Source organism: Stegodyphus dumicola, chromosome 1, assembly GCF_044657685.1.
Source record: "Stegodyphus dumicola isolate Sdum_Otavi_A_Nest chromosome 1, ASM4465768v1".
NCBI classification, from domain to species: Eukaryota; Metazoa; Arthropoda; class Arachnida; order Araneae; family Eresidae; genus Stegodyphus; species Stegodyphus dumicola.
The window spans coordinates 290,712,360-290,731,950 of NC_140768.1; the positions used below are offsets into that span (position 1 = coordinate 290,712,360).

The 19,591-nt window shown below is 33.6% G+C and overlaps 1 protein-coding gene across 4 annotated transcripts in view; it reads right to left on the reverse strand.

The window, feature by feature from the left end:
• Positions 1-19,591, reverse strand: part of sick (sickie) — a 975,074-nt gene that overhangs the window by 789,917 nt on the left and 165,566 nt on the right. For all 4 annotated transcript variants that reach the window (XM_085808514.1, XM_085808521.1, XM_085808510.1 and 1 more), the window contains exon 3: positions 851-903. In XM_085808514.1, coding sequence (XP_085664640.1) covers positions 851-903 — 53 coding nt within the window. The remainder of the gene's footprint in view (positions 1-850; positions 904-19,591) is intronic.

Here is a 19,591-nt window from a genome sequence, read left to right on the forward strand (position 1 = left end):
ATTGTATGGCGTGAAATTGAATATCGACTTGCTATTCTCCGTGCGACGAAGGGGGTACACGTGGAAGTTCATTGACAAGGTCATGAAACCTTTTGAGACTATCTAACCATTTGTTATTAATTTTAATCTATCTGTATTATGTTATGAGTTATTAAACATCAAAATGGGTCCGGGACTTTATAAACACCCTGTATATCGCAAGTCGCTTTTTGGAGACATGAAAAACGCAAGTTAAATTTCGACAATCCGTCCAGTAGAACGGGGAGGTATAGAACTGTCCCCTTTTTTGTGCAAGGTGTACATGCAAAACAAGCGTGCATATGAGATGATCTATGTTCCATTCCTGATTAAGAAATTTTCATTAAAGAATCAGAATCATCAATAGATTATGAATATTCGAATTCAAAGATTATGGATTATAAATAAAAATTACTTGCATTTGTACTGAATATGAAATAAATATTCAAATCCATTTTGCTAAAGGTTAAGGACATTAAATGCAGTAACGTAGATAATTTTCTGGTGCAGGGCTATTTTCTTTCCTTTCGTAAAATGATTTGCGACGTGTATTCTATTAAATTGGCTGCTTATGAATTTCACTATGTCACAGGTGGACTGCGGATTTATATAGCACTTTGCATAGTGAACATAGGTGTGAAATTTCATATTAGGATAGTACGGATGACGACATGATCCATTTGATCCATTACTTATTATTATATTACAATATGCAGAAGCAAAAATATGAGCATCCACTTGCATGGATATTTGAAATTCAGTGAATTATATTTCTCTTTTTCATAAACTAATAATAATAAGCTTCGAAAGAAGAAAAAGAAACATAACTTACCATCTGCACTGCAGTCTTTGGTTTCCGTACGATTCCTGGAACTTTGGTGCCAACTAAAAACGAAAAAAAAAAAAAAAAAAAAAAAAAAAAAGAAAATTCAAAAGTTAAAAGGCATGGCTGTTCAAAATACAAGTTTAGGAACATCGTTCAATAATACGCTTAGTAACATCGTATTCTTTATTCAAATTTTAATGCACGTTTCGTGAATGTGCTCACGAAATTACCAATGGTCAAAATTCGCATTGTTTTATTCTGTGCGTATGTACAGACACCATGCAAAAAAAAAAAATCTTCCAAATGGATTCGGAACGGTCAAAAATGGATATTTTAAGTGAAATATGATACCCGAAAATTTTCAAGATTACGGTACTTCCTTTACTTCGTACAAGGAGTTAAATATAAAAACAAAAGTTACAAAGAAACACAGCAAAGGAAAGTATATAAAAGTGGCTCGAACGAGTGGATACGACTAGATGTGAATGTATGCATATAACCATACAACGTGACGCGCACACCACGTTATCCAAACTAGTTCAGAGTTCGGTGTGGGCTGCGTCAGTGTGAGTTGAGCAGGGCAGATGTGAAGATGATACTCACAGTGCAGCAGAGGGTGTTGTGCATTGTGGAAAGTTGCGTTACAACAAAGTCGTGAAAACAACGTGGTCAGTTATTTACTCACATGTTTAATGGTATCAAAGTGACAAGCAACGATTATTCTAGAAATGGCGTCAGAAAAAAATTATTTTGAACAAGTCAAAAAACATTCCCAAACGTCTCCGAACACCAGAGAGTGTGGCTGCAGTTTAGCAAAGAATGCTTCAGAGTCCTACCAAATCAACCTGACGACTGTCGAAAGAGACCGACATGTCACGTCGATCATCGAATACATCACTGGGACCTGAAAAGGCATCCCTACAAAGAGTGCGTTGTGCATGCATTACAATCAGCAGATGTTGCTCAGCGCCTCCAGTTTTGTGAATGGCTGATCACTGAGATTGAATGACTTGGACATGGATCTTTTCTTTATTTCTGATGAAGCCTGGTTTCACCTGAGTGATTATGCCAACTCGTAGAATCACAGGCTCTGGGCAACAGCGGCATACTTTCCACCAAAAACAACCATTGCATGATCAGAAGGTTGGGGTTTGGTGTGGAGTGTCTGCACGCCGCCTTATTGGTCTCATCTTTTTTCATCAGACGCTGAATTCGAATTGTTGCATTTTCACTAATTTAATCAATTTGTGGCAATATTAACTTAGAAGGAAAAGACCTACAGTTACTTCCAACAGGATGGAGTAGCTGCCTATACAGCCGGCCGCACCTTAGATCACATTTACACAATTTTCAAGCCTGACAGAGTTGTTAGCACAAGTCAGTCTGGTGTTGGCCCTATCTGACCCCCCAAGTCACCTGATCTGGTTACTTTTTGTACTTTTCACTCCCTCAAGTCTAAGTTGTTTACTTTTCACTCTCTCAAGTCTAAAGTGCATCGCAAAAACTCTCACAGTCTTCAAGAACTGTAGCAGACCGTTTCGAATGAGATTGCAGTAATTCCTGCAGTCCAGCTTCGATCTGCCTTCAGTAACTTGCTGAAAAGAGTCCAAAAGTGCCAAGAAATGAATGGTAGTCAATTTCAACATCTGCTGTAGTCAGGTTAGTACTGTATTTCCTTTACTTTGCTGTGTTTCTTTGTAATCTGGAACTCTGTTCTTCGAGCCACTTTTATTTGCCCCACCCTGTACTTTTGACAATGCATTGCGGTTATCTGATTTATTTTCCTTTCTTCCAAAGTAACTTTATATACGGTATTTGAGATACGCAGCTATATGTAATAAGTCTTATTTACGAGTTATTTAGTTGACAAAGACAATCTTAAACCAAAATTCAGAGAATGATTTCAAATAAGAAGTCTAAGAAAAGAATTAAACATTTTTTTTTTTTTTTTGATGATGGATGTCAGTAAAAAAAGGTTTCTGATTTTGGGAAAAGGAGGAGAAATGGAATTAAAATCAGTACTTTCTTTTTAAGCCGACGAATTCCTTTTTGTCTTAAGCTTGCCCCCTTTCCACTGAAGATGTTTGACAGCATCTTTAAAGTTCGTGTTTTGAAGGTCCCATATTTTTAAGATTTTCTTCTGATGAAAGTTACTTTCTAATAAAAATTTTCCGAGTAATAAAAGCTATAAGGATTTCCAATCGTTTCTCTTTGAAAATGGAATGAATTTTGTTTATACTATTTATTCCCCAGTAAGATTGTCATTAATATTAAAAGAAAAAAAAATCTGACGCGTACACCACATGACTTCCTGGTACGGAGTATTAAATTACACGCATTTTCCCTGCATTTCAGTTAAACTTATTTCCTTGAATTTCATTACAGATATATCTCTGATTCTATTAATTCAGTTCTCACTTCGCAGCAAAGCAAAAATAATTAAAAACTCAAAATATCTTCATTAAAAACTGAAAGATATAGAAAACCAAAAAACACTAAATATAGTTAAAACAATTAATTTCTACGCAAAACTAGCGATTTGGACAGCAGGCAAGAAGGCAGATTTTTCGCTGCACAAAACTAAGTTTCCTGTTGGTTCCACTCGGCAAAAAGATGCTGAAGGTGCAGGAAGATTGAATTCTCTATTCTACTGTTCCAAATGTAAACAAATAGGGCTGCTATAGTAAGAAAAATTATGCTTAGCCGCACTTAATCAACTTTTAAATTTTTTACAATTCTACAACTATTGCATGCAGATTAACTAAAGGCATAAAAACCTTAACCAGAAGATAAGAACAACATAATTCAACCAAAACTGCGCAATTTACCAACATATAAGAATAAAAAAAACTGAGCTCTCTGAGTTAAGTAACGCAGTGCGTATATATATTGTTTCACAAAAGAACAGTAAAGTAAATTAAATTTAAATTAATTAAATAATTATAATTATTAATTAATCATAATTTTTACTTTTTACACATTTTAATAATGACTCAAAGTTAGCAACATTTTTGCACACAAAACAAGCATTTTACATTTTACATTTTAAAAATTTTACAGCATAGTTTTTTACGAGTGCAATAGCTCTCACAGGTAGCAGATTTACATTCAACTTTACATTGTATTAGCGCCCTCTATTTTTTCAGTTAGCAGTAACAAACTACTCAACTTCACCTAGTTTAGCAAATGCTAGTACAACTCAGAAATTCAAATATGTAGATCTAGGTAAGTTAAATTAAAACTTGCTATTAACTAGCCTTATTATTATTATTTTTATTATCATTATGTTTATATTTCGATAGTTGTATATAGTTTATTTTAGGTTTACGTGCATAATTCGTGTTGGGAAAGTTTCCAGTAGGCAAGAGTTTCTAAATTACTTTGGTTTTCTAAAAAATTTGGTTTTGTACACTTAATTGACTTTTAATTAATTTTAACTCTAGTTACTTGCTTTTCTCAAAATTCCACAGGTTAAATTTCTTTTTTAGTAATTCACAACATTTGGTTTTACGTTTGTTTTTGAATTCTACTTTTACTCTTGTCTATATGAATGACGAAACACGAATTGAGTAATAGAAGAGTTAGGTTTGGGGGCAACTTCCTCCTGATAAGTCCGTCTCCTGCCTGTTCAACAATTATTCACTTATGCAATTTTTTCATGGTTTTAGATACGTGAAATTAATTTGCATGTGCTCTTAGAATTTAAATAGATAATATTTGTTAAATGTATATTTACATTTTAAATTTTGGTGCGGCCATTTGCAACAAAAATGGGAGGTGCACAATTACATGTTATAGCAGTCCTATATACAAAATTTCAAGGTTCTGAGGCTAATTATTTTTGAGTTATGCGGGGTACATACATACATATACGTACGTACGTTCGTAAGGGACACCACGAAAAAATCTCTTCTGAATCCATTTTAAATCAGTTTTATAATTCGTTTTGAGGAAAAGTCCTTTATTCTATCGTTACGAATAGATGTCATGCAAAAACATCGTTAAATTACATTCGACAGCGGTCAAAATAAATACTTTGGTTGAAATATGATACCTGGCATTTTTCGTGATTACAATACTTCCTTTCGTACAAGGAAGTAAAAATAAGCGCGTTTTTTAAAAGCTAAAACTTTACATACAAGTTTTTATTTTTCTCAAGACAGAAATGCAAAAGAAATTTTACGCAGAAGAAAACGATGAACTTCGCAGCAGTAATTATCATCAAATAAAGAAAAGGGACCAATAAGGGAAAGGAACAAAAATTGTTCTGAACTATGCAGATTTAATTATTTTACGTCATTCAGCATTTTAGATTTGAAACGAATTAAAATTCATTCTTTGTTCATAAAGATGTCTTAATAACGCAAGACCTACTTGCTTTTTGCTACTTCTGCTTGTTGTTGTTGACTAATGCCCGACAAGCTGGAGAACTGTGAGATATTTTGAAACTACGTATTCGTATTGAAAAGCTGATTCTGGAGTTCACATTTAGGCGAGTAAGAAAAGAATGAGATATAACTTCGCCCTTATTTTTTGTATCCGTAAACCTCGTGCTTGTATTACCACGTGCCTGCGATTACGAACTTCTGCCATTTTACAAAAATGAACCTAGTGTTCTTTTCATCTCGTACTCGTCAGACTATTTTCTCCATTCTGCTTTCTCAAGACAATTTTTTTTTGCAGATTGAGTACGATTGACTTGATCGAATGTGTTCCTCAGTAATGTATAAGTATTTCGTCATGTCAGATAAAAGGACCCTATTTCAGTAGATCTGGCACGTTTTATGTGTTTTTTTTTAATTTTTAATCAAGAATAATATCTCGAGAAAGTAAAATAAATGTTTGATTCACATGTGAAAATTTGATACCATTATTTAGCGTCTGGCATCACTGGCTCAGGGTAAGTTCCTTAATAAATGTTTCCTCCCCTGGGTCACCCATCTCATCCCTCACATTGTTATGTATCATTGGGTTATTGCGGTACTCTGGTTATTAATACTTATAATTTATTTCAAAACTCACGTATAGTTATCCCAATCCCACGAAATTCCTCGTGGCAAGGAGCGCAAGATTACGCCTGTCGTTGGCAACAGTCTTGAGCACCTTACAACGCTGATGGAACGAGACGGCTCCCGACCTAATGCGACCTAATAGCCGCCAAACAGGATTAATGCTGCCCCGCCCTTGTTCAATCGACAATGTTGCGACCCCGCAGAGCAAGGGCAGACAAGGCAGTACCAGTATGGTCCCTGCCGAGCCTTACTCTGTCCTGAGAGTCCTCTGACCTTCTGCGAAGTCTGTTATTATGCCCCCGTGGTTGAGACTGCCTAGGTACAACAGATCCTAACCAGTACTTCCCAGGCGTTCGCCTGAGTCAACCCCAGATTTTGATGGAGAGAACCACGGGGGGGGGAAGGGGTCCGAGGATATCCCACTCCTCCTCTTCCTCCACCCCCAATCTCTCGAGAGGACTTTCGAATCGTCGCTTATATAGAGTGCCCCATGCCGCACGGACATTATACATTTACAAACATCCGTGCCTTCTCCGGGATTCGAACCTTTCGGTTATAGATATAACTTTCGGTTTAGAGTTATTATGATTATCCAAAAGTACTAATAACTCTTGGTAATTAGGCTCTCCGAAATCTTTCTCTCTCAATCCCTAAATTTAAAATCACACACACACACACACAAAAAAAAAAAAAAAATAAAAAAAAAATGTAAAAAAAGTAATAAAAAAGCCTGAAAGGTTTCAGATTTTAAAATATGTCTAAAGGAGCGTTTTTTTTAACATTCTGTGTGTTACCTTTATTTATTTTAAATATCATGTTCTTCGTACTTAACATAAAATTCACTTCAACAACGATATCGCAAAATAATTTTTAAATGAGCATATCTGTAGAATTTCCGATACATAGTCTCCCACGCTGGAGATAAAAATGTTTTTTCTGTGCAACGTTGCCATGGCTCACTTTGAAATCGTTTAGTTTTTTAATCAAAAATTTGTTGAAGTGTTACAAAATATGAAATCGATAATAAACATATTTCAAATTCAAATTAGGGCTTCCACATAGCAGCATACGTTTAGGATTCCCGATGCAGCGTTAAGTATTGGCATACATTTTTCTGTTTTTCTTCTGGTCTTTTCTCAATTCACCATATCAGTTTTCAGGATTCTTATTAAGACGGCTTTGCACAAATTTTTTTTTTTTTTTTGTCTTTTTATTATTAACGTTCTGTGTGTTTACTTTATTTATTAAATAACACTTTCTTGGCGCTTACGCCACATAAAATTCGATTCAACAGCAAAATCACAAAACATTTAAAAACAGCATATCTTTAGAATTTACGATACGCAGTCTCGCGCGCTGGAGATAAAAATGTTTTTTTCCGTACAGTATTGCCATGCTTACTTTGAAAGCATTAAATTTTTAATCAAAAATTTGTTAAAGTTTTACAAAATATGAAATCGATAATAAAACAAATTCAAATTTCTAAATTCGGACTTCCAGGTGCCCATGTTTGAGTGGATGACTGTGCTATGCAAAATTCGATGGCTCTAGGTACCGTTGTTTTTTGACAATACAAGGAACATGCATATATTTATGCAGATTTTTCATTATTTAATTTATTTAAATATAATAGAGGGACATAATATTTAATAGCAACAAGTTAAAAAGTGACACGCCTTTCATAGTGATTCAACTTTGACTAAGGACCCTTTCGAGCTAATAAAAAGAAATATATATATATTAATTGGAATTTTATATCTAATGCTACCAACTGATAAAACTAAACCATTATTATCTCATAAAATTAAGTTTCTCATAAAAAGCATTTTAAATTATATGTTCCAGCTGCGTTTCTAGATTACTTTTCTGAACGTAATATGTATATTGTAACAGAACTATTTAACTGCAACCGAACTATTTTATTGAACGCCATCTAATGGCGAAGAAGAAAAACAGCAGTCGGCCTCCAGCCGCGATGATGATAGGTTACCACGTGCTAGATGTCTGTAATAATTGGTTGGATATTCCATTTGGTATGTGTTTCATTTTTATGTATATTTTTTGTTTGTAACCGTTCCTGTGGGCTCTGTTAATAAATCCTTTTAGAGCTAGCCGGCATTAGCGTCTATTGAGGAGCGGCTACATCAAAATGTGATATTTTACTTAGAGATGACTTGAAGAGAAAAGGCACCCGTTACTTTGCAGTCATGGCCGAGATGTTTAGAGATGTTTCAAATAGGAATAATAAATGGATGGAATTCGGAAACCCACAGATATCTGGATATTCACCATATAAATTTATTTTCTAGAAGAATAATTTTTTAGGACATGTATTCTTGGTTTACACATCACTATGGGTGCGACAAGCACCCCACATTCTATAGACAACTTATCATATGTTGAGAGAATAGACGAAACAGCGAAGCAGTGAAACACAGCGTGTAGCAAGTAGAAGTATGCCGGCCAACCGGTAGAGTAGTCAGCGTCGCTGACTGCCGTGCCGAAAGGCCTGTTCTATTACAAATTTTTCTATTACAAATTTCTACAAATTTTTGATTAAAAAACTAAACGATTTCAAAGTGAGCCATGGCAACGTTGCACAGAAAAAACATTTTTATCTCCAGCGTGGGAGACTATGTATCGGAAATTCTACAGATATGCTCATTTAAAAATTATTTTGCGATATCGTTGTTGAAGTGAATTTTATGTTAAGTACGAAGAACATGATATTTAAAATAAATAAAGGTAACACACAGAATGTTAAAAAAAACGCTCCTTTAGACATATTTTAAAATCTGAAACCTTTCAGGCTTTTTTATTACTTTTTTTACATTTTTTTTTTTTTTTTTTTTTTTTTTTTTTTTGTGTGTGATTTTAAATTTAGGGAATGAGAGAGAAAGATTTCGGAGAGCCTAATTACCAAGAGTTATTAGTACTTTTGGATAATCATAATAACTCTAATTCTCTTAATTAACTAGTATCAAATTTCTCAATCAGTTGAAAAATTAATTAATCTAAATTACAAATTTTGTATTTTATTGCAGCATTTTCCTTCCTTTTCCTCGGCTTATATATCATCTCCTCGTATGTTTCCACACCAAACAGCTAACAATTCAATTAACAGCCGAATCCAAATATAATATTAGCACAACGTGCCGAAATTCATTCAGCTTGGTTCCTTCCTTCTCCCTCCCACTGCCTGGCTTCGGGACACCATCGAACGGTTTACGCACTAAGCAGCTTGCTGCCTTTTGTTTGGACTGAGTCACTGTTTCAACCTTTCAGGGAGTTTGACGAAACAGTTGGGGAATTACGGCCCATTAGCATCTGCTTGCAGAATATTGGAAATTTTGACAGAGTTTAACGGCGGGCAAGCGCAATTGGAATCGGGAAGGCGAAGAAGTATATAGTATATGTATCGTACAAACAAGAGACTTATCGGAAGGGAGAGGGAGTTGTTTCCTATAGGTTTATTGGCTGGATTAAGATTGCTTAAGACATAAAGGGCGGTATCGTCTAAAAGCTTTTATTGTTTGTGATAATGGCCAGCAATATCGAATGAGACTCAATAGTTATATGGTTCCAGTGGCATTAAAGAAATCTGAAGCTTTAATGCTACACACATTCAAGGGTAGTGCTTTAATGCGAAGGTATTGATTTCATGCAAGATGGTTGCTGTTTCGTTTTGGTTAAGATTATTCTCTTGTACTTAAGAGAGACTGCTTTGTTACGTGCTAAAGGTAATCATTTTATTGATTTTAATAATTGGTGTCTGGTAGTAGAGAGAATGAACAGGAACTAGGAGCTCAAAACTCTCTCTGGAATTCTTTGGATTCATTGTTAAGGAATGCAGATTTCAAAACCTGTACTCTGTGTAAAGCAATCAGTCTTCGTTCAATAGAGGAACAAACATAAATATAACACATTTTTTCCTTCGTTTTAATAGAATTTCTAACTGTAAAGTGAAATTTCGTTGCCTCGGTAAGCAGTTTAATCGTTATTAAAAAAAGATGGTGATGAATTTTTAAGTAATCTGAAATCCGAGTCCGAATCCTAAAAAGTTCTCGAAATCTCGACTCTCTAGAATCTTTCGTATAAGAATAATACCAAGAAGAAAAAGAAACTTCAATTACGTATGTAAGTTTTCTTAATTAAGATAAAATTTAAAAAAATCTGAAAGGTTTCAGATTTTAAATTACGTCCAAAGGGCGTTTTTTTTTTTTTTTTTTTTTTTTTTTTTTTTTTTTAACGTGTTGTGTGTTACCTTTATTTATCAAATATCACGTTCTTCGAACGTAAACCATAAAATTCAGTCCAACAGCAATGTCGCAAAATAATTCTAAAATGAGCATATCTTTAGAATTTTTGATACACAGTCTCGCGCGCTGCAGATAATATTTTTTTTTTTTTTTTTTTTTTGTACAACATTGCCATTGCTCGCTTCGAAATCGTTGAGTTTGTTAATCAATAAACCGTTAAAGTTTTACAAAATAGGAAATCGATAATAAAACAAATTCCAAAATTTCGGCTTTCAGATGCCCATATTCGCAGTAGGATTACGTCATTCAAAATATATAAGTAACGGCTCATATTTTTTATATGAGCCGAACGAAATATTAAACGAAATTAATAGCCCTTCTGGGCAAATTATCCCTTTGGGCTAAGAAAAAGTCATAGAACCATGCTACACATTATTATGCTACGCAATTATGCATTGATAGGTAAATTTCACGTAAGAAAGAAAACAAAATACTGATCATACAGATATTTAATTTTCGAAGATTCTTGTTTAGTCTTCCTATGGTATTCCAATGGATCTTCATGCTTCATTAGACCTGCTGCAGCAAACTGTAAGTGATTCTATCACCGTCCATACTAAGTGGACTTCGAAAAGCTTACTATGGCGAAGAGCAGTAAAAACTACAGTTCATATTAACGAAGGACAGTAAAAACGTACTAATGGCTCGACAACAAGGTGGTTTTATAAGGACGTTTAGTCTATGCATCTCATTACAACAAACTTAAGTGAGTTCCAGTATGTTAGTTCCAATAATAAATTTTAAGGGTACAAAACAGTATATATAGCACAGTGAAATCTTAGTACTTTCGAGGACAAATGCATGATACCGATTCTTCCCTTAAGTCAGGTACATTGTGTAGAACATGAAATTCGTTTTATACGTCTCGGTTTGCTTCAAAATTTAAACTTAACAGTCAAAATTTCTTTTTTTTTTTAAATTAATTTAAATTTTCGTAACCACTTTGGTGCTCGTTCTAGTTCTTCACCTGAGGCAAATGTCTCATTTGTCGTAAGACAAATGTCCCTTGTCCGGGCTCTGCAATTAACAGCAGTCCTAAAAAAAATGAGCAGTGACCTCACCGGGAATCGAACATTCCGACTGTGCTACCGTTACACCACGGAGGCATGCAGAAAGGAGGTAGAAAACACATTATATAATCACCCTTTTAAAGGGCGACTGGAGATTAGGGGACCCTAGTAGCCAAATCTTAATAGTGAAGAATTACCACCCACCATCTTTTTAGATGGGGTGCCAATGTAGAGCCATTAGTTTTGTAAGGTATTTCTCACGAATTCTTAGCATGCCTTTGCAGTGTAGTGGTCAGCACGCTGGGCACGTATTCTAGAGGTCTGTGGTTCGATTCCCGGCGAAAGCGTCGCTTATTTTTCATCTCTCCTGCTTTGAAACTACCTAATGTCTCTACACTTTCATTTATGCTGGAAGCATAAAAGATGAGCAATGTCCTCGCCAGGTATCGAGCTTGGACCTCTCGAATACGCGCCGAGTGAGCTAACCATTACACCACGAAGGCATGCTGTAAGGAAGCAGAAAATAATAAAAGAGAACTATATCGCCATAAATTACGGTTACTTAAAATGTTCACTCAATGATGTGTTTATCCTATGAAGTATTTAAAAAATAATTTAAAAATAAAAACATTAAAAATATTTAAAAAAAATATTTAAAAATATTTTTTAAAGTATTTAAAAATTTCAGAAAACTGAAGCAAAAATTTGATAGGCTTAAAAAGGAAAGAATTTATTTATACAGAGAAATGGGCATTCTCGCTGATTTTTATTTTCTAATGGTTGAGAAACTTACTTAACAACGTTTGCTGAAGCGTAATAATGATCACATAAAATGCAAAAGTGATACGTTTTCTGTATATCAAAAATAATTAATTCGTTGAAAAATTAACTCTAAGAAAAGGGATTACTCACTGTTCAGTATCGGTAAATAAGCTGTCGTAAGCCGTTTACTTCGATATTTAATTAAAACAAAATAAATGATCCCCCCAAAAAAATCGTTGCGAAAAAAATTAATGTGTAATTAACGAGGAAGATTGTTTTTAATAAACTATTCCAAGAGCAATCTCGATGCCTTCAAAAAGCATTTTTGCTCGAATGTAAGAGTTAGAGAAATGAAGATAAATTGAATTAAAATGAGAAAAAGACCGATTAAGCTACCAAACGGAAAGAAAAAAATGCGTCTTTGGATATTAATGAGAATGCATTATAATCTCAAATATTTGTTTTGACAGCGAAGTTTCTGCGCTCAGTGTGATCTCATCTTTAATTCATTGAATTTAAATTGCTTTGCAAAATGATTGCATCCTTGTGAAATTGATTATCATTTTGCAGCCTTAATACCAGTTAAAGTTTACGAGCTTTTTTATATTCCTTAACACTTAATTCTTATTTCGTCTCATCTGAAAAACATATGAACGTCTTCAAGATTCATTTAAGATATCTAGCCTTTCAAAGCTCAAAACTTAACAACTCGAAACATAATTCATTTATTTTTATAATTTTTAAAAATTTTTCATCCAACATTAAACAGAATAAAAAAAGAGAAGATAAGAAAAAACATTTCGTGATACAAAAGAGAGATGATTAGTTTAAAAGCTATTACGGTTGTCTCTTAATTGTAGCGTAAGCGTTTGTTTATGAGAATTTACATTATTAAACAAGTCTAAAGAAATATATTTAAAGTGTGCGTAATTTTCAACTTCCAGATTTGGCATCCTAAAACGTAGAAAGAATTAGCACTTGAGAAATATATTTATAAATGCACACTACATCTTGACTAATTAGGACTTTGCTTTATTACAAGAGTAAGTAACTCTTAATATTAATTTATGATGACATAATACAACAGCAAATTCTTTTGCCTAACATTTGAACAGCTACTTTAAATATAAAATTATGTTCCACATTTTTAATTTCTGAGTGATTAAATCTTAAATTAGCAACCGTATCGCAGTTGCTTAGTGTAAATTTCTTTCAGAAGTTAAACTGAAATTTCACCGGAATTTGGTCGCAGATTCTTTTCAATCTTATTCTTTTTTAAATTTTCCGGATTTAATTTATAGAATCAATAGAATTTTTCGGAGTTAGGCAAATGAAGAAATTTGCAATGTCCAGTATCTCCGTTGGGATTCGAATTTCGAATTTCTCGAATGTGCGTCGAGGTACCTCCAGTTACACCACAAAGCCATGGGGAAAGGAGGGAGAAAATATCTTACATATGTTCCCCTTTTAAAGGGAGACTTGAGGAGATACAATCCCAAATCCTTTTGGTTACGAATTACCTTCCACCACCTTTTAATTAGAGCGCCACTTTTAGAGTCTTGAATAGATTTTTCGAAGTCAGGATACTGAAGAAATCTACAGTGTTCTCGCCGGGATTCGAACTCCGGAACTCCCGAATACGCGTCGAGCGTGCTTCCAGTTATATTACAAACGCATGCCGAAAGGAGAGAGAAAATACCTTTTTTTAACCTATTTAATTTTTTTTTACCTTTTTGAAACTTGCATGGGACTCTCTTCCAAATATCAGACTGTAATAGACGAGGGAAGTAATGATTCAACTGACATTTACTTACCCATGCAAAAATCTTCCGTGTCATAATTTCTTGTATTTCCCTACAACAAAGAGGCAAAAGACTAATTCAGTTGCCACGTTTCAGACAATGAGGTTTTCTGTCCCGCAAACATAAAAAAATAAGTTGTGCTTTCGCCAGATTCGAACCACGGATCTTTCAGTGAGCATCAGAAAGTACGAACCATTACAAGAGCAGAGGATATAGGATGAAATGCGATAATTTCTTAAGAAGATATTTTCCGAATGATTAAAAAAGAAACTGTCTCGTATTCACATGACATGCTAATACTCGCGTTCCCTTGGAAATTTAATTCCGAAAGAAACTACTAGTGTTCTGCTGTACTGATGCATCGCTAAAGTCTGTAATGATCAGAATAGAAAACGAGTAATATGTGGTCTCATACGTACGGGATTGTAATAATTTGAATGCACACAGAACCGATGAGAGCTTGCTAAAACTTATTTTTTACGAAAAGAAGCACTTCTTGTGCAAAGATCTGGAACTTTCCACAAAAATAATCGCAGAGTAAAATCAGTAGTTACACTTCAGACTACTAAGAACGTTAAACAGCGCAGAGCAAAGCGCATCTGAAAAGGTAGAGCTCCTACGGAGATATCTCAATACTCTGAATTCATCTAAACTAAAGAATTGAGAAACTGATGCTCTCCCCAGTTCTTAAACAGTTTTTCACCGCCTGTCGAGAAATTTCTAGTACCTTCCACTTCTCGAAATTACAAGAAGGCATATGAGGGCCGGATGCGGTTGCAGGTACATATCTGATCAATTTCATTTATTCAATTACAATACAAATTATAGTTATACAGGAACCTAACCAAAATGTCGCCAAATAGTCGTAAAGTTTAACGACTTTTCGCATTTTTGCGCCAAATTTGGCGATGCAAATTAGTCGCCAAAATTATTGTAAGTTTGGCGAAATCTCGCCAATTTAGACATATAGCCATTTACTTCAATGTTAAGTAAGCTTGCCTTTGTAATGTTATTTTTCCGACAGAGCTTCATCTCTTTCAAGCTTTGCATGGTACATTATGCAAAACAACTACATTAATTTCACATATAATTTCACTAAAATTATTTATATATATATATATATTCAAAATTCGTAGCAATATGCAATATATGAAGTGCGGTTTTGTTTTTAGCGCAAACGGTGTTAGCCCAGAAGGCCTATTAATTTCGTTTTGGCATTTTACGTTGAAAACTTTAAATCTTGGTTCACTTTTCAAATTGTCGCCACCCAATATTACAGCCCTGTATTATATTTAAAGAAATTAAATAATGAAGAATCTGCATCAATGTATGTATGTTTCTCGCATTGTTATAAAACGACGGTACCTCAAGCCATCGAATTTTGAATAATGTACATTTTCACCCGAAAATGAGCATCTGGAAGCCCAAATTTGGAATTTGCTTTATTATCGATTTAATATTTTGTAAAATTTGAACGAATGTTTAATTAACAAACTCAACGATTTCAAAGCGAGCAATGACAACAATGTACGAAAATTATCTCCAGCGCGCGAAATGTGTATCGGAAATAAGAAAGATATGCTCATTTTAAAATAATTTTGCGATATTGCTGTTGAACTGAATTTTATGGTTTAAGTGCATAGAACATGATATTTAATAAATAAAGGTAAGACACAAAACGTTAAAAAAACGCTCATTTGGGCGTAATGTAAAATCTCAAATGTTTCAGTTTTGTATATTTATTTATTTTGTATTCAATGGTTCTAAAGCTTCGGAAGTTGAAATGAACATCCGAGAATGGAAGCTACGTTTACGTTAGAATATTCCCGTATTAAAGAGATAAGAAAGAGAAATTCTTGCAGCTTCTAGAAAATAAAAATTTAAAACAGTAAATGCTTTAATTGCCGTAAGAGTATTCTAAGTATGAATCACTTAGAATTCCATTCCAGTGTTAAGACAAGACATTACATGAATTTTATCTTTAGCTAAATGAAGTCGAAGGCGAGGTTACTTGAATTATGCAAAGCACGTTGTTAAGTTTCCTTTTCCCGGAATTTAATTACATTTCAGAGCTTGTTAAGATGCAGCTTTGACAAAAGGTATTATTTGGATAATACAGAGAACCCTTCCAATGTCCCTTTTGCAAAGAAATTTTGAGGTAGTGCATATTCTGCTAATGCAGTGTTTTATTACGGTAACGTTATGGAATCAATCTTACACTAGTTTCACTAATATTTAACTAGAGTTGCGAGTATGATATGCTTAAAGAAATGCTCAAAAATCTTTAAAAAATTGTATTTATTACTTTTTATTCTTATTAGAGCCTTGCGTTGTGCTTGTTTGTAAATAAAGAAAAAGCTGGTATACGGAAAGACCAGAAAAAGCCAGAAAAAGGATAAGTCCTAAAGAGTCTCAAATCGTTCGCATCTCCTGATTCCTTTACATAACGGTACCAATTAGAAGGAAAAAGGAAGAAATACTTAATATTTAGGTTTTTTTTAATTAAAGGAAAGTTTGAAATTGGAATTTAATAAAAAAAGAAATTCAGAATACATATTTAAAAAAAAAACACCTATTTTTATTAAGAAGCGGCAGATGAAATTTTAATAAGTGCATTACATAATTAAAACTCTTGAATGTTGAAGTTCATGTTCTTCCTTCAGTTTGACTAAAAAAGAAATGTTTTTAAGAGACAGTTAAATTTTTTTATAATTTTGCAGATTCTTTTCAAATCAAAGTAAGTGTAGAGGAACTGGTTCAAGGAAGGATTATTTCAACACTTAAAATATGCAAATACTAAACTTTAAACTTTGAATTCTTATTATAAAATTAACAAATATTCCTTTTTTTTTAAAGTATGTAAAAAGCGTTTGTAAAGATTGTCATGAAATTGATATTGGTGACCCAGGTACTATAACAGTTGCAAGAATCGAATTCCTCTTTTAATAACCCACCAACGGTCGAGTGGTAATGTCGCTGAATACTCGTAATTCAGACCTGGGTTCGATTCTAAGAGAACGGGCTGGCTGCATCAGCGTTTTCCCCTGTGTAACGTGTATACCAGCCAGTTTCTCCTGAACAGTCCTCCACGAAGGCATCCTTCTCCTTAGCAGATAGCCCTCGCGTGCTTTGCTAAAATTAAATAAACCAAACCAAGCAATTTTTTTTAAATACTTCTATTAGAATTCAATAAAACGAACCTTTTTAAAGTTTGGAGCTAAAGCATGTATTAGTTTTTCAGCTTAGCATTCGAACGATTCGAATACGAAAAAAAAGTGAGATTGAGTCTTTTCCAAGTTTCCTGAGATTCGAAGATTAGAATGTTCCATTTTTAGTAAAACCTTAAAAACAGCCATTCGTAACGAGGTAATAACTAATGAAATACTAAATATATAAAACTAATAATAATATATAAAACTAATATATAAATATACTGCGCAAATGAACTTAATTTAAAAATAGGGATAAGGGTGAGGCACGTGAGGCACTTGCCTGTGGCGTGGAGCTAGAATAAGCACCAAATTAGTTCGAAAATTTAGAAATTCGTTTTTAAAAAGAAATTACGATTATTATGAAACAAAATTTCTGGAAAGCAATAAGAGGACGGAATAACGGTTACAGCTAACATAGTGGTCAATCATATTTATTCAATTTCGATACAATTCTTGATACAAATTACCGCAATAACCGTTTACTCACTGTTAAATGCAAGTGCTCCTGTATTTTTAATTTTCCGGCATAGCTTTCTCTTAAAATTGGTCTCGCGCTGCATTGCACAGGAAAATACCACGATTTTAGTTATAATTCTGCTGGAATTATCTAACTAAATACAAAGTTCGTAACAATATGCATTTATATCGAAAATAAATAAACTAGTCTAATTAACAATATTTGCAAAAAAAAAAAAAAAAATTAAAAAAATTGAAAGCTTTCAGATTTTATATTACGCCTAAAGGGGCATTTTTTTTAAAGTTTTGTATATTTCTTTTATTTACTGAATATCATGCTTTTCGCAATTAAACCATAAAATTCAATTTAACAGCGACATCACAAAATATTTAAAAGAGCATATTATTAGAATTTCCGATATACAGTCTCCCGCGCTGGAGATAAACATTATTTTTTTCGTACAGTGTTGCCATTGCTCGCTTTTAAATCGTAGAGTTTCTTTATCAAAATTCATAAATGCTTTACAATGTATGAAAAAGATAATAAAACAAATTCCAAATTAGGGCTTCCAGATGCCTATATTCGGGTGGGGACACACGTTATTCAAAACTGGAAGGCTCTAGGTACCGTTGTTTTACCATAGTCCGAGAAGCATACATACGTTCATGCAGATTCTTCATTATTTAATTTAAGTATAATACAGGGCTCTCATATTTGGTGGCAACAATTTAAAAAGTGATTCGCCTTGTATAGTGAATCGATGCAAAATGCTAAAACGAAATTAATATCCCTCTAGGTAAATTGCCCCTTTGGACTAATAAGTAAGTAAACAGAAGGAAATATGTTTTCCAACATGCAATTTATCGCATGATACCAGACTACCGAAGCGAAGGAAGAAAACAGTTTCTCGTTCAGCATCAATTTACTACTAAACTGATTGCACATGATGCACAAATGGCACAGGTAATAACACCTTTTTTGAAAATGTAAGTAGCGGTTGTTATCTATTTGAAGCAAGATACGAAAGATAACATATTTTCATTCGTCTCATCACGTAATCTGAAATATTTATTACAGTTTTCTTGAATACATCAGATACACTTTACTTTTCGTTGCAGAAAGGGAATCTTTTATCTCTAGTACTAAGGGCAACAAAAGAGACTTAGGGATTTTTTTTCCTACTCGCTTCAGGTAAAGGTTAAGTAATAAAAGGCCACCGTAGCGACGGTAATGGCATTCAAATCAGCGAGAATACAAGAACCTTTAATGGTTGTCTGATTATTATGCAAGTGGAAAGAAGTGGAGTTGTAACATCTTTTGAAGAGGCACAAGGGCAGCATTCCGTGCGTGACGAAAGAGGCTGAGAGAAGCTAGGGCACGGTAGCTTCTTTTAATATTGGTTTTGTTCAGGGAACGCCTATGAAATGAGAAGCGCAAGAAAGAGGAAATGTCCAAAGAAAATTACTATACAATGAATGAAAATACTTGTCAATTTAAGGCTGTGTTATACTAAACTACAATTGAATAGTTTGAGAAATTGGAAATTTTGAAAACGTTATTTGATTCTGAAAGCTAATAACTAAAAACTAACCCTTTTATTTCATAATACTAGAACCCACGATAGAAGTACATTCGATAATGGAGTAGAACAACGAGCTGCTAGTACTTGCTTTTATAAACAACATCTCCATTTTGCTTCCTTTATCGGTGCAGTGGTTCCTTTATACCATTTGAATTCTGAAGATTTTGCAACGGGAAGTTGGCTAATTTATTTATTAGGATAATTAATATTTGTATTAAGGGATATTTCTTATTTCGTTGTAATTTTTATATTATGTTTTAATTATACATAATTATAATTATGTAAAAAGTTTTGCATTTTTAGGAAACAAATTTCTTAACTTCCCTTATACCATTTGAATATTTAAGATTTTGCAACGGGAAGTTGATTAATTTATTTATTAGGACAATTAATATTTGTATTAAGGAATATTGGTTTTTTGATTGTAATTTTTTATATATATGATACATTTTTATTGATTTTTTTTTGATAAAGTTGTTTTGCAAAGTAAAGCTGTGCAGTTTTTAAATTTAATGTTTGGTGTTCCCTTTACACATTTTCCCTGTACATTTAAAAGTTAGAAGAAGGCTGGCGGCCTAGCGGCTAGTAGAT